The 23,256-nt window shown below is 32.0% G+C and overlaps 1 protein-coding gene across 5 annotated transcripts in view; it reads right to left on the reverse strand.

Moving 5' to 3' along the window:
• FCHO2 (FCH and mu domain containing endocytic adaptor 2) overlaps positions 1-23,256 on the reverse strand; it is a 152,128-nt gene that overhangs the window by 36,263 nt on the left and 92,609 nt on the right. For 4 of the 5 annotated variants that reach the window (XM_031966659.1, XM_031966656.1, XM_031966637.1 and 1 more), the window contains exons 11-15: positions 22,302-22,326; positions 15,738-15,795; positions 10,636-10,811; positions 7,536-7,547; positions 6,254-6,278 (exon numbers count right to left, since the gene is read on the reverse strand). In XM_031966659.1, the coding sequence (XP_031822519.1) occupies positions 6,254-6,278; positions 7,536-7,547; positions 10,636-10,811; positions 15,738-15,795; positions 22,302-22,326 (296 nt within the window). The remainder of the gene's footprint in view (positions 1-6,253; positions 6,279-7,535; positions 7,548-10,635; positions 10,812-15,737; positions 15,796-22,301; positions 22,327-23,256) is intronic. The other variant, XM_031966647.1, reaches the window with a different exon arrangement.

Here is a 23,256-nt window from a genome sequence, read left to right on the forward strand (position 1 = left end):
TAAAAATCATGTAATTTGAGTAACAAAATCAGTCAATGCCATGAGAACAAAAACACAAAATACACACACACAGATAAGAATGACATCGCATGCACATAAAAACCTGAAAATGCAAGGAGCAAATATGAAAAATTATGAAACAAAAAAAAAATTAAGATTTTCTACAAAGTCTAGGAATGAATGAAATCTTAACTAAGTAAAAATGAATGTGTGTCAAATAACCTGTCCATAACCTTTACTAGGACATTTTTTGCTTCCACTCAGCTACTATATTCACTTATTTCTTTAATAATAGAAAATTTGGCTTGGGGTTAGGAGATGAGGGTGAGGGAAAATAGCAGAGAAGTAATTTCAAGTGAAATATGTTTCACTAATTTTAGTTTTTAATTAGCAATAAAGCAAACCCTTGTATAAACTTCATTGCCTAACAATGCTGCCATTGAGAAAAGCTAGTTTCATTCATGTAGTTATATTTGCATCAAAAACCTAACTGAATAGAATACTAATAAAGTGTAATATGTATGTACAAGTACATATTTAGATTTTCATTTAAGTAGCCTTTAAGTTATTTTTCAATGTTACAAGCATTTTTCAGGTTAAAAGATACTAGAATTATTTGGGGTCAAAAAGGATTGAAGAAAGAAGAGACTTAAGATTCTAGTTTTGAGCCATGTTTCTAGTTCTAGACTTAAGAACTTCTTGGTATACCACTAATGATGTCAAATTTCCTCAAAAAGGTGCTTTCTGGTATAAAATTCCATGGGCCCAAATGAATGAATTAACTACTGAATCAAGTAATCAATTTTAGTAAAGCAAAATTTAGCTATGATTTTTATGAAATTTAAAATAAATTAAGATGACGTTTCAATTCCAAACTTCCAAAAAATTATTTCTGAATTCTTAAAAGTTTAGGGTTGGGAGAGAAGGAGTGGGGATAGCATATACTGCCATCAAGAAAAAATTATGTAAAAATATGTATTCTCAAACTCTATTAACTTTATTTAATAATAGCATCTGGTCAATTTTGAGAAAAGTAGAAGGAATTTCAGCTGAATAATCTCAATATTGTTATCTTGTTCACAAAAATCTTCCTTGAACTTGCCATCAGAGTAACAGGAACCCAAAAAAGAATATGAGATCACAGAGCTTTCCTGTGCTCTCTAGTGGAATCCTCCAAACATATAATGCCATTAAAAGCCAATAACTAAATTGAATACTGTCTTATTTAAATAAGATTCACTCCTTAAGTTTGTAAAGAAATATAAAAAAATAAATTTACTTGTTCCTATCTTTTGGTGTTTTTCTCTTCTTTAAAATAATAATAATACTTCTCTCTGGGAGAAAGCAGGTTTCTCGAGTAGGTTTTCTGGAGGCAGCCTTAGTTTCAGTTACAAGTAAATAATTACTCCAAAATCGCAGCCAGCTAATAAAAGTTCAGATCTTTTATTGTGTCCTTCAATACATCCCGGTTAGCTCAGAGGCCTATCTCTCTGCTTGGTTCCAAGAGCTCTTGCAGCTTTGCCCTTGGCTTCTGCCTCCAGCCAGCACCAAGGTAGAAGATGCAATGACTCTCTCTTGCCTTTGAGAGAAGGCTTGTGGGCTTCCTCCCAGAGTGCTCCTCTCCGACCCCAGTCATTGTTCCAGAGAAATTCTTCTAAGCTCTAAGAGCTTCCTCCATATATATATATAAAAATCTCCCAAAGGTTAACTCCTCCTTCTGGAGGCAGGGATTATGGGTTATCTCCCAGAGTGCTCTCTGGTCCTAAGAACTTCAAGGAAGGTGTGAACACAAGCATTATTGTCTATCAGTATTAGCAACCCATCATCCTGCAAGGATTCTCTCTAAGGTGTGAACCAACAAGCACTGTATCAATTCTACTGAGTTAACACCAAGACCCTGACATCACCCTTGAGTTTTCACTTTGTTTCAAGTTGAGTTGACACTAGGATTCCAACACCTATCTATGAAATTTAACAACAACAACAATAACAAACAAACAAAAAAAAAAAAAAAAAAAGAATAAACTTTTTTTCCTAATCAAATACTGTTATATTCTTTATATCCTGTCCCTTAAATATTTACTGAGTTTTAGAAAGGAGAAATAATTCTACTATAAATGCCAATTTATACAAATGTTTACCAAGTGACTTAGAAAATATTTATGGTATATCATACAACTTGAAGTTAAAATTTATAAAGCTAAAAATATGCTGAATATATTTGACATATCTTGAAGCCACATAGGACACTAATGTCTTTTATCTCTATAATGAATAATATAAAGTTGTACTAACTTAAAAAAAAAAAAAAAAGTTACATGTACTCAATTTCTGCTGTAGCTGTGAGGAGCTGAAAAATTAAACAATCTTATAGATATGACAGGAGAAGGATCACCAAGACTTTAAAGGGACCCAAACAAGTCTTAAACAGAACTGTTGTGGGTTTTTTTGCATTACATTACATTTTATATTACATTACATTTTTACACATTACATTACACCTTTTCATTTCTGGCCCTCCTACATCCAACTCAGAACCACCCCATGTCTTTACTCTGCTATACCTGAATAAGGGAGTGGGGCAGGGAAGGGAACATTAATACCACAGTGCTAGTCATGTATAACACTGTAATGCTTTATCCCTCTCCCACGTAGCTCTGCATGTTGAAACAGCTAACCTCAGATTAAAGGAATGAATTTCAGGGACTGTCACACCTGAGTAAAGAGTTATTTTGGTGATAGAAGACCTTCCCAACAATTCAGATAAGTGTAAAAGACAAAACAAACAAAACCACTGCAAAATATTAGCAACTATGTGAAAGATTATTAAAAAGTAGAAATGAAAATTAAAATAATTCTGTTGGGAGTCCTTTGGGATTACAGATATAGTTAATGTACTGTTGGAGCTGTGATTTGGTCCAATCTTTCTGAAAGTAACAGAAAGTAACTGAATTACTCAAGAAAAATCACTAAATTGTTCATATCCTTACAATCATCAATCCCATTCTGAACGTCTCCAAAGAGGAAAAAAGATAAAAAATTTTATGTGTATATTAGAATGATAACAATCAGTATTTTTTTAATGGACAAAGAGAGATTTGAAAAAAGTAGATACCAACTGGATAGCTGAATACTATGAAGATAGCAGAATATTATTACACCATAATAAACTACAAATATGAGGACTTTAGAAAAATTACAACATAAATATAGCTAACAGATTTTAGAATCCTTCTAAATTACACATATCCGACCTCCCCCCCCATCCACATATTTGAGATTTATTTAAAAAGACTTGGAGAAAACCTATCTGATTTGGGAAAATACCATATATGATTGGTAATGTAAATGAAAATTTAAAATGGTAACTGTAATCCCAAGGAATCACTGATGTATTATTACTCATCCCCCCTTTCAGTACAGGAGGGATCAGATACCTGCTGTCTTGGCTGATTTTGCTTAACTCTGTTCTTATGATTACAAGGGGTGATTCAAGGATGGAGTAAAAAAGTAGGAGAGGAGGAAATGACAATGATGTACAAATTTTAAAATAACAATTACACTTTAACAACCATGACAAATTTCCAAGTCTGACATTCTCCACCATTTTGTCTACTTGTAAAAAAAATTTTTTGGAAAGAAATATTTGGATAATACTGAACTTTTTTTTCCCCTTTGTTACCAGGGATGGCTTTCTGAATAAGGTGGTACAGAGGATATATTAGGGAGAAAAGACGCTAATAAAAATATTCTTTATAAAGAAATGTTTGGTCCAATTGTGACTTCCCCATAGTATTAAACAAATAACATCCTTCCAAATATCAAATAGGCTAAGAATTCCTTATACAAATTATTACTATAATATTCCTATTGAAGAAACTCTTTTCAAAACAAATTTTATAAAATCTTTCAAAATATATATCCTAGTGATGAAAAAAATTTATGTAAAGATGACCTAATAGCCTTAATTGGTATAAGTTGTACCTAGCAATGCTTAATCTGTTGAGAAATTGTGAAAATAACAATTCATCTCTTGAAAACCTTTTTTTACTAAAGGAATTCATTTGGCAAAGATTTTCATATGTATTATCAACAGGTTCCAAAACTGTCACTTGTACTTTTCTTAAGTATACAAATATTCGTAATTCTTTAATTAATTTTGGAATCATGGTGAATAATTAAAACATATTGTTTTTAGTTAACTTAAAAATGTGATTCCTCTTTCATTCATGTTTTACAGAACTACTGAAATATGAGAAGGAGGTTGATTTTGATTGGAAATTGATTTTTTAGGGAAAAAAATCTATGAGTTGTAGTAACTGTAATGGAGAACTACCCATCTCCTTGGACCACAGGGAAATAAACATCTGTCTCTCTCTCATTCACACATACTCACTCCACCCCAACACACACACATACAGACATAGACACACACACACACACACACACACACACACACACACACACACTTTCCTTCCCCCACAATCCACAGTGTTGTTCTATTCCTTGACTTTATGAAAAATCAGTTCAGAGATTTCAGTCGTAGAAAACTTTCATTTTTGCTGTCTTCTCATCTAGTCAATTCAGAAACTGTGGACATGTGGTATATTATCTTTTCAGAATGCACGGATATAAGTACATATAACACAGAAACAATCTTATCAGGTGGGCTGTAGAACAACAAAGATTTTTCATTGGATAACTGATCACACAATCGTGCTTATCTTTAAAAGAAATGAGATAGAGGAATTCGGATGTTATGAAATTCTTTAAAGTGATCCAGCTAGGGAATATTTCATATACTAGAAGAGATTAAACATGCTTAATGTTTCTACTGACTTCTTCCTTTTTCTTTTAAAATTTTTATTAAACTATTGAAGGCTCACTGGGTTTGGAACAAAAAATATGCATTAAAAATGTATGTGATGCAGAAGGCATCAATAACAATACTGTCTTTAAAAAAAGAATTTCGATGCTAAAAACAATACAAAACAAAATGAATTTTTAAAAATTTAGAATAGATTCATATGTTAATTTAAAAAAGGTCACAATTATTCCTATGAAACTAATTACTTGTTGTAATGTTATTTCTTTGTATGTCATGTTTTCATGGACTTATTAACAATGTTTTTTAGCTTAAAAATAAATGAAAATTTTAAATGATTTCATTAGAGAAATATATGTTTGAGAGAAACCAGAAATAAACTCCATTTGTATCCTCATGAAAAAAAAAAAAAAAAAAAAAAAAAAAAAAAAAAAAAAAAAAAAAAGAATAGATTCATAGTTGTTTTTCTAATTAAAAGTTTGTGGATTTTAGCTTCTAACATTAATATAAGAACAAGGGAACAGCAATCTCAAATTTTTAAAATAAATATGTTCCAACTATATTTCTTTATTCTAATCTTCTTTCAAGGCTCTTTAAATTTAGTACAAATAAATATCAGTTTTTTCTTTGCAAAGTTTTTGGTCTAAGGTAGAAATAAACAAATGAATTACAATGACTGCATACATTTGCAGCCACAGGTAATCATCTTTTCTCTATCTACCTTTGTGTTTTGAACCTTTTCTCTCTTATTTTGTTGCCAATGGAACAAGGTGATAATTCTGGTAAGATTATTCTATTATTTGAAATCATTGTGACATTTATTAAAGTATTTTCACCTTCTAATTGTACAGTACATCTTTTCTATATTACTGCAATCAAGAGAAACAGAACTCAATGATAACAAATTTGTTATGGAACACTTTATTTAAAGTTCCTTCTTGTAACACAGAAATAGGATTATAGGGAAATACTTCAGCTTAAGTATTTACTATAAAAGCACAGTACTTTGCAAAATGGTAACCACTTAAAGATATCTTTTTGAATGGATTTTTAAAAAATATATGAAGGGTATCATTTTAACTTCATAAGAAAATAAGATTTGACTAGGTAATAAAAATTTAGGCTCAAACTATGAAAATTGAAATTTTATAATTTTCCTATTTTATAGCTAATAAGCAATCTATAAAAATTTCATTTTTACTCACTTGCTATTTAAAAACTTTTCTTTGTCCTTGTTGTCTCAGCAGAAGCTGAAAATTCTGATAGTTTATAAGAAATGAGAATAGCCCTCTGTTCTGCCCTCAAGTCAGATGATGAGGAAAGTCCTTTTGTTACTACTGCTGCACAGGATTGAAGTAATTAAACAATTTGCATGATAAAATGTAGTAGCAAACACAAAATATCCTTCAATTAAAATTTTACACTTACTAGATGAATTCCTGTTCATTTGTACCTGAAATAGAAATGCAAAATTAAATGAGAACCAGAACAAACTGTTCATTTTCAAATTGTTCAATTTCTGTTTAAATTATGTATGGAAAAAAAAAACTACAAATATTATATTGATACTCAGGGTCAAAGTATTTAATTACATTAAAAGATATTAAATTGTCAGGTACTTTTGCATACTGAAAGTAGAGGTCCTTAAATATGTGAATGCAAAACAAATTTTAAATCATTTGTTTTCAATGAAACTGCAACCAGGCCTAAATAAACAAATGTTTATTCCAGTACAACGTTAACATGATTAATGAAAATCATTTGTAAAATACTACTCTAGTATGCTGTTCTATATGCTTCAGGGAAACCCTGTTATCTTTGACTCTTTCCTTTTCTTCTCTTTCATATCCAATAAGGCTCTTTTTAGTTTTCTTTCTTCCTTCCTTCACTTTTTTTTTTTTTTTTTTGGGGGGGGGGGGGGGGACCCGCGCGGGGGGGGGGGGGGCGGGAAGGTTTCGGGCCTGTGGTTTTTATGGTATAGTGATCCTTCAGTGAATTAACACCTTAAGTAATGAATAACAATTCTTTTGCAATTTGAACATCTCAGAAAGGTATGTTTCCCCAAAACACAATAGCAAATGTGTGTCAGAGATAGGACTGAACCTGGGTATTTCTGATTTAAAAGATCCTCTTTCTGCCCGCAATACCATGTTGCTTTTTGCCATCCAATCAGTTATTCAATATCATTGATCCTACTTCTGCTGTACCTTTTGTTATCTGTACTTTCCTCTCTAGCTCCATTGCCCATGATCTAGTATGGATGCTTCTTATCACCCCCGTGAGAGAGCTAAGAGCCTCCTTCTGGCCTTTTCTTTTTATCTATGTTCTTTCTGCCCTCCTTAAAATCATCACCCACATTCCTCTCTAGATTTATCTTTCTCATGTATTGATATGCTCATATTACTCATCTGCTCAACATGCTTCAAAACTTTCCCTAATGTCTACTGAATAAAGTCCAAACTCCTTTCTTTGGTATTTAAGGGCTCCTACAATCAATACCACTCTGCCTTTTCGGAGATAAGACTATAAAGTCCAAAATGACAGTAATCATATTTTATCTGTAATTTTGTATCTCTATTAGCATTTAGACAGTACTTTAGATATATTAGGCACAATAAGTATTTACTTAATTAAGAGTTGATATCAACCTAACATAAGATAATATTTAATGATTAGTATCAATAGCTTAGGTTTAAAAAATTGTACTTACTGGACTGTGTCTCTAATATCACATGGAAGGAAAAATAAAAAAGAAAGAGGTGTATATTAGGTTTAAAATTTTGAGAATATTTTTCTGTTGACCTTTTTGTTTACATGGATATGAGGGGATTCCAATATTTCATAACACAGAGATCAGCTCTCATGACTTAATATTATTATGTGTCACAGAATCATAATCATCACAGAAATTAAACTGACTTGACAGTTCCTATATATCAGAAGCAGGAACTAAAACTAGATTCAAATGACTCTAAGCTCAGTGCTCTACCCATTACTTGACCTTTTCTACATTCTATTTCTTTCTGGTCAATCTTAAAACATTCCGTAAATTTCTGTTTAAATTATGTATGAAAATAACCCTTTATGACCTTGATAATTTGTTAGTGAAAGTCTAGAATGTTAGAGTAAGAAAAGATCTCAGAGGCTTTTTTTTTTTTAGTTCAACTTGTAATTGATCAAGAAACCCCTTTATAACATTCTCATGTTCAACCTTTGCTTGAAGATCACATGGCAGAATAACCCAACAGATATATTAGGATGCCCCACTATACTACTGGACAGCTCTGATTAGTTGGGAATTTTAGGAAAATACCAAAGCTTGAGACACTTTTTCATAGCATCTGCCCACTATTTCTACTTCTACTCTCTGAGTCTTAACAAGAGTAACTGTAACTTGAAATTTTAAAATTAAGTTTAGAACAAAAAAAGCCTATTACACCAATGAAAAATTCGTTTAATACAAGATATTTAATACTGTATCTACAATTAGAAATGATCTATGTCAAATCGTTCCAGTTAAACAGGCCTTACTAAATTTTAAGAGAAGAAATTAAGCCCTGAAACCACAAATTCTGTCAAGCTAATAAGTACATCAGCAGAGCATTGAAAGTGAAAATAGGGTCGGTCAGTGTTTTCCATAAATATGACAGAATACTCAAAAGACAGAATTAAATAACATAACATAACATGGTATCAAATATTTCTTTATGATCAAGCCCTCTCTTTTAAGTTACTTTGCTTTTAACTACTTTGTATAATTAGCATTGTTTACTTTATATTTATGCTGTACATATATTTACAGATACTTAATGTCTTTCTAATTAGAATGAGATTCTATTATTCTTTGAACTTGTGTCCACAGAACCTAGAACAATGTTGGCCTGGGATATGCTGTAGTTAATTAATTTTCTTAATTAATAGTTAACCAGTAATAGCTGGTTAATAAAACCTTGTTAAATGATTGAAAATAATGTGTCTTTGCATCTATATGTACACAAGTACACATACACACATTTTTTTATGCATATGTATAACTTCTAATGAAAGGCAATTGTGGATAGGGGGCTAGTCTTGTGATAAGTCCTACTTTCTGACACATACTAGCTATGTGACCATGAGCAAGTCATAATTTCTCAGTACCCGATACAGTTCTTTAAGACTGTAAGTTAGAGATGAATAGTCAATCTGCATTAATAGTTCCCCATATTGGAAATTCCTAGACCACTAAAATCATAAATTGGGCTCAAAAAACAAACTCTTTATCTAGTTTAAAAAAAAAAAGTAAGCAAAATCTTCTATCTTCTTTATTCAAGTATACATAAATGAAGTGGATTTATGAATCAGGTGTCCTATCTGCTAGTCAGCCATGTGACCATAGACAAATCATTTAACTAATGAGTACTCCTACAATGGAAATAATATTAATTATACTAACACATATATCATACAGTAGTTGTTAGGTGCTTTGTTAACTCTAAAATATTAAAGTAACATGAGTTTGTTATTACTAAATACAGCTTTGGTATCTAGTTCTAGCCAGAAAATTTTCTAGTCAATAAGCCTTATTATATATCAACTATGTCATCAAATAAAATTCCCTGGTCAGGAGAGTAAACGGATGTAAATATTACCTTCTCCATAATGTCCCCTTCTTCCCTTATTGTCCCACTCAATCCTGATCTTTCCTCACTCTGAACTTCCATGAAACTTTGCTTTCTCTACTCTTTGTAACATGTATTATTTTGCATTATGGTTATTTGTACATCTTCAGTATACTGAGAGGGTAAGCTCTCTGGCAAGGAGTTCCAAATGAGGAAATGTAAGGTATTTCCCTGCAACTCCCAAGCAGGAAGACTAGGGCAGATCAGCAACTATTTTGTGACTTAATATAGTATGACATTTATTCCTTGGGTTACTAAAAAGAACTTGCCCAATATCACACATCTAAAATGTCAGGTGCAAGGGTTGTACCAAGATCTTGTGAATGGGCAGCCTAGCTCCCTCTCCACCACCACATTCTGACTATATAGGAATTAACATGTATTTATTACCATGAAAGCAAGAACATTGATAAGAGGGCAGGAAAATGCTGATTTTTTTAAATTGTCTGATATAATCAGCCATAAAATTCGTATGCCATAACTAAAGGATATGCAATGATATAAGATGGTATTTGACTACTTTTTTAATGGTTTGCAAAAATGTTTTTAGCTTGAATATGATGCAACACCAAATTTATATCAACAGCTTAATTATTCCCATTAGATTTACATGCAAAAACAAATCTCTAAAGTTTGCAAAAATTAGATAAATAAACTATGATTAACAAATGGTTATAAACATAAATTTAATGTTTTGTTCTCCCCATCCCCACTATATAACATTTGCCAAATTAAGCATTATCTTAGAGAATTATAGAAAATCTGGACCATCATCTTGGCTCCCAGGCTCAAAGTCCTGCTCCTTCACTTGTCTGTGTAATCTGGAACAAGTTGCTTCACCTTTCTGGGATTCAATTTCTTTTAGTTAAAAATTCTAGGAGCTGAACTAAAGAGTATCTAACATTCCTTCTAGCTTCAAAACTGGGACCCATGATCTTTGTGTGAATATCAGAGGCACCAAATTATCTAGTTATAATCTTTTATTTTTTAGATAATAGGAAAAGTGCATATTTAAAACCCCAGAATCTACTCAACTTATTTGTAACAATATGATGCCATATTTTGTTATCCCTGACAACATTAAATGTCATTCATATTCCTATATCTTGTTACACAAAATGGTAAATTAAATCATCTCATATTACTTACTGATACTGCTGGTGAAAGACTTATATTTCCAATAGATACTTTCAATTCATCCAAAGAAGCCATTGTATGATGAGAATTGTTGGGATGCACAGGCTTGATTTCTATGCGGTACTTTTTTGGTTCTTCATCTTCAGAGTCAGAATCACTGGATGAGTAGAAATGGTTTTCTTTGGTATGTTTGGGCTAGTTGAGGAAAAGTATTTTATTTTTAATTTTTTTTAAAGTATGCTTGAGCAGACACCATCAGTTCTTTCTCTAGGTATAAAAGTATTTTATTTTTAATTTTTTTTAAAGTATGCTTGAGCAGACACCATCAGTTCTTTCTCTAGGTATAGATATCATTTTCTATCATAATTCCTTCAGAGTTTTCTCAGATCATTGTATTTCTAAGAATAGCTTAAGTCATTCACACCTGATCATCTTACAATATTCCTGTTATTTTGTACATAGTATATTTCACTTTATGTCAGCTCATGAAAGACTTTCCAGGTTTTTCTGAAAACATCCTACTCATCATTTCTTATAGAACAATAGTATTCCATCATAACCACATACCACAATATGCTCAACTATTCCCCACAATTTCCAATTTTTTACTCTCAGAAAAGAGCTGCTATAAATATTTTTGTCCTTTTTTTTTTTTTAATGTTATCAATAAAAGCCTAATTTTACCCAGAGAAATTAGTGGCGCATAGATATAATATTTTAGCTTCATGAAGGCAAGTTTTAACAAGTTGAAAGGCAAAACCTGTAACTGAATGAAAACAAAAACCAAGAGGAAATATAGAATCATTTTTAACCAATACTTGTTGATTCTGAGATTATTTTCAATAAAATGAAATGGAAACACACTCCAGTTTTATTAATGAAAACCTGTCAAGTAAGAAATAGCAAGCTGAGAAATAAACATAAGGATTTTGGCAAGAGGGTCAAGTGATTAGTCATAACTAAGTCCAATTCTCTTTTTAATTCCCATTATCATATCAAGAAGTAACACCAAAATACAGTCGAGAAGCACTACCAAAAAGCAAAAAAGAAAAAAAAAAGGGGGGGGGGGGGAAGAAATTTTTTTTCTGAAGAAAAATCTCACAGAAGAGCTAATAGAGAATCTGAAAAATGAATAAGTAAAAAAGAACCTAATTCAATTTAATGACTATTAAATACCTACTATATAACAGGAGAAAGGCTGCTTGACATAGTGCATACAAAACTGGCTGATCTAGGAAAAATACTCTTAGTGCCCCAGGTAACTCTGTAAGACAGGAATGGGACATCTCCAGCCTTCACAGGAAATTATTTGCATAATAACCGACTACAGATGATGATGAGTTGAAAGTGAAGTACAACTACCTCCCATAGGTTGAGTTCTCTATTAAGTTGATAATTTTGTATGGCCCAAGAATGATCTGATAAATAACCAATAGCTGAAAATATCCATGGCAGAAAAAGATTCCTTACTCCTACTACAAAACAATACATTGCAGAACTGCTGTCCATCAATATAGTAGAGATCTTTCCAAAAGGGGATTTCCCTAAACTAATAAAATCATAAACCCAAGCAAAACTAATTTTTTAAAATGTTAAGTGCTCTGTACTAGGCACTAGCAATTTTAAAAGAGCAAAATTTGGGTCACCTCACCCCAAGGTGTTTAAAATTCTACTTATAATAATTAAGATAGATTAAAATAAAGTAAGGTGAAATTCTTCAGAAAGAACCATCTGCTTTTTCCCCTCAGCCCCTCAACCCTGGGAAAAAAATACAGATACATTCACTGAAGAAACGGACCTTAAGATCATCACTGCCAAATTCTGAAACCTCTCAATCAAAGAAAAAAATTTATGAGCAACAAGAAAAAAAATTTCAAATAAGGCAGAACCACAATTAGAATCATACAAGACCTAACAGCAGCTCCATTAAAAGACCACAGGTCAAAAATTTTAAAGAAAGAAAGAAAACACAGGTCTTGAAACACTATATATCAAAAAGCAAAATAAAATAAAATAAAATAGGGCTATGGGAAAATACCAAGTTAAGCATAATTCCAAATTTAAAAAAAAAAAGGACATTTGGTAAACAGCCAGATTTTCAGGATTTTGTTACCAAAAAACCCTGAACTTAATATTTGACATGTAATATTCAAAAGAAATATAAAGTAAACATCAAAGACTAATTTCAAGGAACTCAATAAGTACAAACTTTTTATGTTTTATATGGAAATGTAAATGCTATATATAAGATTGTCATTAGTAATTAAGTAGTGTGAAAGAAACATTGGGGCAAAGCTAAGTATATGATTCTAAAGGACAAAACTGTGTAAGAAAATGTGGAAAGAATATGTTATGTGAAAGAGGTGTGAGAACAAGAACTGACACATAGGATTTAGATGGAAGAGGAGGACTGATAGTTCTGAAATCCTACTCACATTGGGAATGGGCTGAAGAAGGAATAATACATATATATATATATATATCTACAAAGGTATAAAAGTCCTCTAAATGTATAAAGAAATAAGGGGGGAAGGAAATAGATGAGAGGGAGTATTATAGAAGGGTATTTAAGTTAATAGGAATGGGATAAAGTGTGAAGATTATTGGGAACAGGACAAAGAGGGAGGGAAAAGATAGACGTTTTGAAAGGATAAGTGAAGAATCCTTGGAGTGGGGGGTTAAGGGGAGGTTAAATAATAGCAAGGCAAGGTAGCAAGCAGAAGTAAAGCTAGTAGGGATAGGAAATAAAGGCGATACACAAACAATAACAAAGATCAGGTGTAGAACTTATTAAGAAAAAAAAAAAGCAGGGCTTTTTAATCACTGATCTGAGAATTAAAGCTAGAAAGTTTTTGATTAGAATAGATTTAGTAAAATAAATAAATAAATAAGGAAACTATACTATATGCCAATCATATTAATCAGTATGTGTTGTTTTTAACTATTTAAAATAACTAGATAGTATAAAGTTTAAATATTGCTGGGGCACAGAAAATGATGATTTGTTGGATTTAGAAAAATATGGAAAGATTTGTATTTATGGATGATATACAGTTGCATAAAAATAGAGGACAAATAAATATAGTATAATCTTAAATAGATCTATATGATGTACAATGTATATATGTATGATTATAGAGGTATCTCTATATATGTGTGTGTCTATCTATCTCTCTGTGCACACTTTAATTATAGCCTTCTTCAGGGAGGCAGCAGGGAAGAAAAGGGGGGAAAATAAAGTAAAAAGTACATAGCAGAAAACAAAAGGAAGCAAAGATGGGACAACTCTGAACACAATGTGCATATTTATTATTCAGATTTTCTTGAAATAGAAATTTATTGTCTCATATTTTGTATGCTTTCTTATGGTCTACTGTGCATATAGCAATAATTTTTCTTTTTTTCTTTTCTTGATCTATTTTGTTTGTTTTTCTATTTTGAAATTTAAAAAAAAAGACAAAAAAAAAAAAGTGGATCTTAAAAAATCTCCTGGGGGGTAGGGGGAGAACTCATTAAGAGGAATAAGGGAAATTTGCTATCTACAAAAAAAAGAATATAACAACAATGAAAGAAAAAGACAAACAAAATTCAACAGTTTGGAATATTTGATGGAAAATCTTAATAAAAAAATGTTTTCACAGAGGGAAACAAGAGCAGCCAGATTGGGGAGGGGAGGGAGAGAGGAATGTAAATAAATATGGGAAACCTTCCCCATACACACCCAGTCCCTAACAAAACAGAACAACTGGAAGACCAAGATATCTACAATTCAAAAATAACAAAACTAGCTTGTTTGGTCTCTGAAAAATAAGCAATTGAATACACTAATCTCCAGGCAATCATAAAATAAAATTATCTGAAAAGAGAGCAAAGCACAAACCAAGAGAATTTGTAGAAATGCTCCCCAAATTTAATTCACCCAGAAATATAGAAAAACTCCAGAGCAGTAGTATCAAAGAGAGACTCTTATAGGAAAAAAGAAAGAAAGAAATACATCAAACATCAAAATCATAATGGAACATATTGGCACAAGAAATGAAAGAGGGTGAAATGCAATACACTAACAAAGGGAAATAGATTGTTCAATAAAACTAAGCATGAACCTTCATGAGAAGTAAAGTTGGGCAGGACTTTTTACCAACAAATCCATTATAAAGTACAGCCTTAACAAAGCAAAAGAGCTTTTAAAGCAGACATTTTTAACCTTGTGTGTGCCATGAACTTTTTGGCCACCTGGTAGAACTTATGGACCTCTCCTGAAAATAATGTTTTTAAATAGAAAAATAAAATACACAGAACTACCAAAAAAAAAAAAAAAAAAAGGCAATTAGATTAAGTTATCAAAATATTTTTATAAACAGCTTCATGGATCCTAAGTTCTTAACTTAAACTAAAATAAGAATTGATGATGTGATCAAGATTAATAAGGAAATTACTAACTATCCACAGAATGTTAGAAAGATAAATAAGAATTTGCTAAAGTGCCTACTATGATAGATTATGAAAAATACTGAATAAGAACCTTGGAGATTCTCAACCAGATCTTTTATAATAATTGATTATGCTATAGGACAAAAAAAACTCAAATGCAGAAAGAATGAAATCTTAACTATGCTCTACAGATTTTGGGAAGTGGGTAGGAGAGAAAAGAGAGAGAAAAAAAAAAGGAAAGGAAAGAGAATCAGACTTGCTATTTCACTGGAATATAAAGGGTATTTCATTTCAGTGCTCCAATAACAGATCAACACCAACTCAGCAATTTAGAGTCTTTCAAGCTTGATTGGGGCACTGAGAGATTAGTTAATTAACATGGCCAGGAACACAGTCTGTATACACCACAGGTGGAAGTTTAAAGATCTTTCTGATTCTTGAAGCCAATATTCTATTAAACCAAGACGCTTCTTTTTTTTAAGACCACAACACAATAAAGAATATTTAATTAAAAATGCTATAAACAAAAGATGCAAACTTAAATGGAGACACCTAAAAAATTATACCCCAAATAATGACTGGATCAATAACTCAACCATTGAAATAAAGTGTTTACTTATCTATTTATTAAAAAAACATACATATAAATAATAAATTTGACAAATATGTAGATGAAAGGATATCATTCTGATTTGCTTCTGGTTTGATACTATAACCTTCCTCATCTACATCAGGAATGTTCTGAAAGAAAAAGAAAAATTTTATTACAAAGACAGCTGTAATTCAGCAATTTAGTTTTATTTAAAAATACAACATATGATCAGTCATTTGTCAAATTCTATCATCAGATTAAATGTGTATAAATTATTTCCACTTTTAGGTAATTTTAAATTATAACATATGCTTCAGAAGCCTAACAAATTAATGAAAAATGAAAATGACAACTATATTATTTCAGAGAAAAGGGAATAAATGACAAGACAATATATGTGTATATACACACACATTATTTTGCAATGACAAATCTAGCTACAGATAGCTATTTACTCAGTAACTGATATTCTATATTGAAATCAAGAACAAAAAGCAAATTTACAATATTTAGAAAACCACCAAATATGCTGAATAAATTTATCTACAACCACAATGTTGGAAATATGAAGAAATATGAAGAATGTAAAATAAATACCACATGTGGTCCCTATCAACAGAGTTTACAAAACAGATAAAAGAAAAACAATCAATATGACATTATTTTGTGTATAACCATAGACCTGTGATTTCAACAGTATAAGAACTCCCTCTACTACAGTAAATCAAGGGTGGGTGGATGTGTGTGTGTGTGTGTGTGTGTGTGTGTCTATTTTTTGTATAATTTGTAGTCTTAGATAATTGCCCATTGCCCAGGATACAGATATCTAACATAGAGCCCCATCCCCAACATTCCTGAGTAATGAAATGGAAATGTAATTGGGAAATATTTTGTAAACTAAAGATAGAACATAAGTAATATTAAAATGTGGTTTTCTAAGTCAATATGAGGCCCAAATGGAACTTTATGTATGTTTAATGGCCCCTTTTCTATTTAGTTTGACATCTCTAGTCTAGAGCAAAGATTCTTAAACTGTGGGTTCTGATCCCATATGGAGTTGTGTAACTGGATGGGGGGTTTCATGAAAAATTTGGCAATAGTAAAAAATATCAAGTATTCTGCCAAGATTAAATTCTTTATGTAAAAATAAACAAGCACATCTATCTCATTTGTATACAAATTTGCTTTTGTTTTTAATAAATAGTAAAGTAATATGTATACAAAAGAATTGTTTTAAAATAAATTTCTTTATGTTTTATTATCACTAAATGATTGATTTGCATATCTACTTTACACACCTAAATACCCAGAGTATCACAAAAATTTCATGGGTGTAAAGGAGTCAGTCACAAGTGGAAAAAGTTTAAGAAGCCCTGGCCTAGAACACTGTAAGATGGATCAGATGTCCAAGGTCAAATAGCTAAAAAATATAGCTAACAAGTATTAGTGGGCATAACTCCGACCTAGATCTTCTTGCCTTAAAGGTCAGTCCTAATGAAACAGGTTGGGGTCCCTTTAAGAAACTATTTCCTATTGATCTTGTGATTTCTTTCAGATTCCACATTGGAACTTGAGGGAGGGGGAGCTCATCTAAACCCCCAAATCTTGCTGGGAGAGCAAGACCTGGAGAAGATGGCCTCACCGCTCCCCCTCCCTCCTCCAAGAAGTAACAGCCAAGGGTAAAGAGATGTTCTCCAAGCTCCTCCAATTCAGTGACCTTTCTCCTCATGGTTATAGCCTGATCATTAAAGACCATAGTGTATGTAACAGTGGAGTGGGAGAAAGACTTAAGCATGGCTTCTCTTAAGTTTTTCTGTTTATCTCCCCAAGACAGATCAAAGAGAGTGCTGGCCTTAGACACCCCACCCTACCCCACCCCACCCCTGGTCAGAGGGGTCCCCAAAACATCTGGGGGAGGGGGTGTTAAAGAGACACTTCCTCTCGTGTCTCAGAGTTCCTGCCTGAGGGCAGGGCTTTCTAGTGAGAGAAAAAGGTATTCAGGAGTGCCTTGAGATGCAACGGAAGGTCCTTTGTCTCTGGAAGGACTGGACAGAGGGAGTTTCCTTAAACCAAGTATCTCTGCTGAAGGAAGGATTTTTAGAGGCAGAGGTATTCCTAGGTTGTGGACAGGTAAAAGCTTTTAGTTTTCCCAAATTCCTGCAGCATCTTGTGCAGGAGTGTAGAGCTCTAACAACGATCCAAACCTGGTGGCTTGGGTGTCCACTACAGAATAGGGAAAGAAAAAAGGTCTTTTACCTTGTCCAGAGTTCTGGGATTTCCTGGTCCCACTATCTCTAAAAAATAGAGAGTGACAAAAAGGAGGCTTTCTGCCAAAAAATGCAGATACTCTCCCCAGGAGAATACTGCCTACAACCCAGAAACTGTCTGGGTGCCCACTATCTTTAGAGATAGAGTGAGACAAAAGAAGGAAAATGCAGATATTCTCCCTTGAAGAATATTGCTCCAACAGCTCAAAACCCAACTTGGCTCTGAGTGTCCAGATATTCAGGATACCCGATCAGGGAACCATAAACATGATGCTGTTTGAGTGGTCTAGAGGTTAGTGGCTGTAAGAGAGTTATTAAGAATCCCCATTAAATCAGCCGCAGGTTTTAGGAGTGAAAGAATTCACCCATTCCCAAATATTAGTTGCAAAATGAAAGTTTATTGTTAGATAGAAATCAGTTTACCAAGAGACTGACTTCTATAGTGGCAGGTCTATGGAAAATGGAGTTTTGTACTGAGAATGCAGTTCTCAGTGGACAGAAGGTCCTGGCAATAAAGGGAGCTGCCAAGGTCCACCTGCAAATAACTTAGTTGATGGAAGCTTATGAGATTGGGTGTCTTGGTGGGGGCTGGGACAACGGGAGCAGATCAGAACACAGTGGGGGCTGGGAAAGCCCAGATCTCCTATCAGAATTCAAAGGATGCTGTTTGACCAGGATTTGTAATTGAATCAAAGGCTCTGGCATCCTGGAAAGACAACTTGTCTGGGATGATATGCCTCAGCCAGAAGAGGTTGGGAATCTGAAAGAAATCACAGATCAATAGGAAATACTGTTTCTTAAAGGGACCCCAACCCGCTTCACTGTTCAATATGTCAGTGCACATAACATAATGAATGCTCCTTGAAAGAAGCGTGACCATCTTTTAACTTTTCTTTGTAATCCCAACACTTAGCACAGTGCCTGCAAATAGTAGTGTTATTTTAATAAGTGGTTTCTGACTGACATTTACTTATCAACTTAGTTTTAACTTTTTCATAAGAAATTTATCACCCAATAAGTTAGGTAGTCATTTCTTTTGAAAAAAATATGCTATAGTTTCTAGGAATACATTACAGTGAAAATTGAAGTCTGCTTATACTAAAATAATACCATTATTATAAATCTTTTGATAAGCATGATAATTCCATTATCTCCTAACTACTCAGAAGCTGATATGAACATTAGAGGAGATTAGGAAAATTTGCTTTGAAAAAAACTTTTGTCTAAATTAATAGTATTTAGTTTCTATTTTTCCGTTAGATGTAAACAAATAAAAACAAAAATGAAATAGCTTAGCATTGGGCAGCTAGGTGACAAAGTGGATGGATAGAGCACCAGCTTTGAAGTCAGGAGGACCTGAGTTTAAATCTGGTCTCAAACACTTAACACTTCCTGGCTGTGTGACCCTGGGCAAGTTACTTAAACCCTAGTTGCCTCAGCCAAAAAGAAAAAAGAGCAAAGAAAAAAAGAAATAGCCTACCATCATCTTTCAAAAATATATATCTAAAGAGGATTTATCATCTCTACAATATCTAAAATAATAAGGGTTGAAAGCATTAAACTACATAAATTATTCAGGATATGCATTTCTTACTGAGAAGAGCTACTAAAGTAGAGAATACTGGAAATTTTTTTTTAATGACTTCTTGTCAGGCAACACACATATATTCTTACTAATAAAATAGCAAAGGGAAAAAAAAGTAGAAGTGTGTTCACATAAAAAGCTCCAATCTACAAATCTTTTTAGGTTAAAGGGAGTTGGGGGGGATGGGAAAAGGAAAAAACAGAGAATAAAAACAAAAACCTAAAGTCTATGTTTAAAACAATAAAACAAATCAAGTAAAATAAATATTAGAGTCATACAACTGATATCACTATAGAAATCAGTACTTAAATTTAATAATAATTAAAAAAAAATCTATAGAGTTTATTCCTGTTTAGCAAATACATTGAAAACCTAAAACATCCTTTTAAACACATTAAAAAGAGTATGTGATTCAATTTCAAAATACAGAGTTTATATATTAATTAAAGATTCTGGTAAAATCTGAAATAAACATGTAACTCAATACACTGTAGATAAATCAGATTTTTAGTTTGATGCTACCTGTAATACAAATAGGTTTCCATACAGTTGTATGAAAAGTGCTATGTGAAAATGACAGCTATGAGAAAAATTCTCTTCCACTCCCCAAAGTATTTTTTTATAAACACTTTAAGACTTATAAATATATATTATCTCATTTGATTTGGTTCTGAAAACAACTCCTTTAGGTAAGTGCTATTATTATTCCAGTCCTTTTTTTGATGAGAAAATTGGAGCTAAGAGGTTAAATGACCTGCCCAAGGTCACATAGCTAGTAAATGTCAGAAGCAGGACTTAAACTCAGGTTTTCCTGACTCTAAAACTCTAGCATTCTAATCCTTTAGCCAAGGCCTCAAAACCAAGAAGCTCCAGGTTCAAGGCTTGCTTCTGATACTGTGTGAATCCCACACTACTACCTGTATGATGCTAAGCCAGTCACAGTTGTAAATGCTCTAGACCAAGGTTTCTTAAAACTTTTTCCTCTGAGAACTCCTTTTCGCTCAAGAAATGTTTATGTGACCCTGGGTGTTCAGATAAGAAAATAAGTATATAAATAAAACATTTACTAATAAAAAATCATAATTTCATGACTCCTACATTCAGGTATGTGACCCTGTGGGGATGCACCTGACAATTTAAGAAGCTTTGCTCTAGACAACTCTCCAAAACAGTAGATACAGAAAAGGTTCCAAATTGCACTGGTAGAGGGAGTTTCCTCATTTGGGAATTCTCCCTACCAATTAATTAATAAGCCTTGCCCCTCTATCCATCTATCCACAAACAATTCTTATTTATAGGCTAACCATTAATTAATGGATTCTGTCTGTTTCAGTTGTATGTACTAGAAAGGCTGCATGTGCATAAAAAACTTGGGTATTATTAAGAAACCAGAAAATTTACCATCTGGTAGGTGGTTAACACAAAAACTAAAGTACCAGAGATTTCATCAAATCAAAAAGTATAATGTATAAAAAAGTATTATTCCAGAAACATGACAAACATAATAAAAGCATATCCCAAAATGACTTAGAAAAATACGGAATGACCTCAAACACACTCATCATTTTTCTAGAAATCACTAAACTTTTCCACAAAAAAATTAAGTCACTATAAGCAGCAGTTGGTTAAATTAATCTTCAATAAAGGTATATTGGTTATACTGGGTTGTACTGGTCCATATTAAAAAGTTATAAATGGTATAATGTGTAAAAATTCAGACTATTCAAGAAAAAAAGCACAATTATTTGATAAAAATTATAAAAATTTATTTTATAAAATATTCTCTGCATTTTTATTAATATATAGGAAATTTGAGAACTACAATGTTTACAAGAAATGTCAGTAACATTTAGATAAATACCTTCTTAATTAGGGGAATGAGTACTAAAATAAATCATTAGTTAATATTGTTAGTTAAAACTAATTATAATTCAGTCTAGAAATTTTTAATCTTATAGTTGTCATAAACCATTTTTCTATTAAAAGTTATTACAAGGATTCTGTCTCTCACCTCTCTCCACACCTTTCCTCCCCAACCCACTCCTGGTTGAATTTATCACCCAAATAATCTTTTGTTCTTTCACTAACATGGAAAAAGTAGAGGAATAAAAATAACAGTTGTGATTCAATTTGATAAGCTTTAGATGCAAAATGAAATAAAAGTCTATTAAAACTTTATTTTTAAACATTAACATTAGAGTCTAGAAAGACAAGTGAAAGCCTAAAAAATAAGTAACAAGTGTTGATAAGAAGCAAAAAAATTAAAAATTAAAAAAAAAAAAAATGAGTGAGGGCTTTTATTCTTACTAGCATCACCTACATTTAAGGTGATTTAAAAATGTTTCTATAGATTATTTGGTAAACCTCTTCTCTCACTGTAGACATGGAGAGTTTCATTTGAAGTTTCTGAATTAAATAAAAGAGGCTTTAAAAAAAAACCCTTTAGAAATTATTAAATCTGACCATGGTTTGTTTGTTTTTTACAATTATAGTCTCTAGAAGTTGATTTATAATACAAATAGAAAAGTATGACCTGATGAGAGATCTGAAAACAAGGAAATCTCATGTTCTTCAAGGGGAAAAAAAGGTAATATAATAGCAGCTCCCAGTTGTTCAAAACATCTCACCATACTTTCTACTTAATGAGAATGAGCTGACAGGACTTTTGTGTTCATCAAAATAACTATTACGAAATCATTACATATGACATTCAGCCAATATTAAAATTAAAGAGTTAGTAATTTTGTCTTTCTCATGAAAACAATTAATTTATATCATCTGTACTATGAAGAAATCTACTTACAACTGAATCTGCATCTGGACATTCCCTATTTAAAAAGAAAAAAGAAAAAAATCTGCTTAGGCATTTTCATATACCAGAATTAATTACTAATTATGTTTCAGTTTCTTCTTTAAAAGCAGTTTAAATGTAATCTTTTTTATTTAACTAAATTATTTGAATTAATTGACATATTAAGTACAAACATCTTAATGTGTTAATGGGAAACATATTAGACATTAAAAAGAATTGAATCTTCAGAAAATATTCATTCAGACGTGATTTAATTAGTTAAAAATTCTCTAATATAAAATCAAGGTAAATGAAATAAGTAACAGTGCTCATGTAGCACTTTTAGTATAAAAGCATTTTATATACATTTGTTCATTTGAGCTATAAATCTATTAGTAATTTATAAACAAAAATTGTCCTCACTGACCAAAACAAAATTTTGATATCATTATAAATTATTTTTCCCATGAATATGTTCTCATAGAATGTACTTTTAAAGAAATTAAGTCTTAAAATAACTGTTAAATAAATTTTAATCAAGCCTATTCATTTAATATACCTTCTGTACCTAAAAACATACAAATGAAAAACAATTTTCCCAAAGATATTATGTGCACCCATAAGTGTAAAAACATTATTACAAAAACTAAACTTAAAAAAAAGTTTCTGCTTTAAAAAGTTTGCTTTCTACTATGGAATACATACAAAAGTAAATACAGGACAAGAACTAGAAGTCTACAAAGAGGAAGTGGCTGAGCTGGCCAGGCGCCTCTCTCCTACAGTTTGAATAAAGTGGAGACTGCTGGCTGTAGCATTTCAAACACAGTAACTTCCACACATGCCCTTTACCCAGAATGTATGTGGACAGACATTATATTTCAACAATAACCAATACTGGTGGCACTTTCACTTATTACATGTGTTTGTCACTCACTGGTGAAGGCTGGGGAATTGAACACTCTCTTTA

This window comes from Sarcophilus harrisii, chromosome 1, assembly GCF_902635505.1.
Source record: "Sarcophilus harrisii chromosome 1, mSarHar1.11, whole genome shotgun sequence".
Lineage (NCBI taxonomy): Eukaryota > Metazoa > Chordata > Mammalia > Dasyuromorphia > Dasyuridae > Sarcophilus > Sarcophilus harrisii.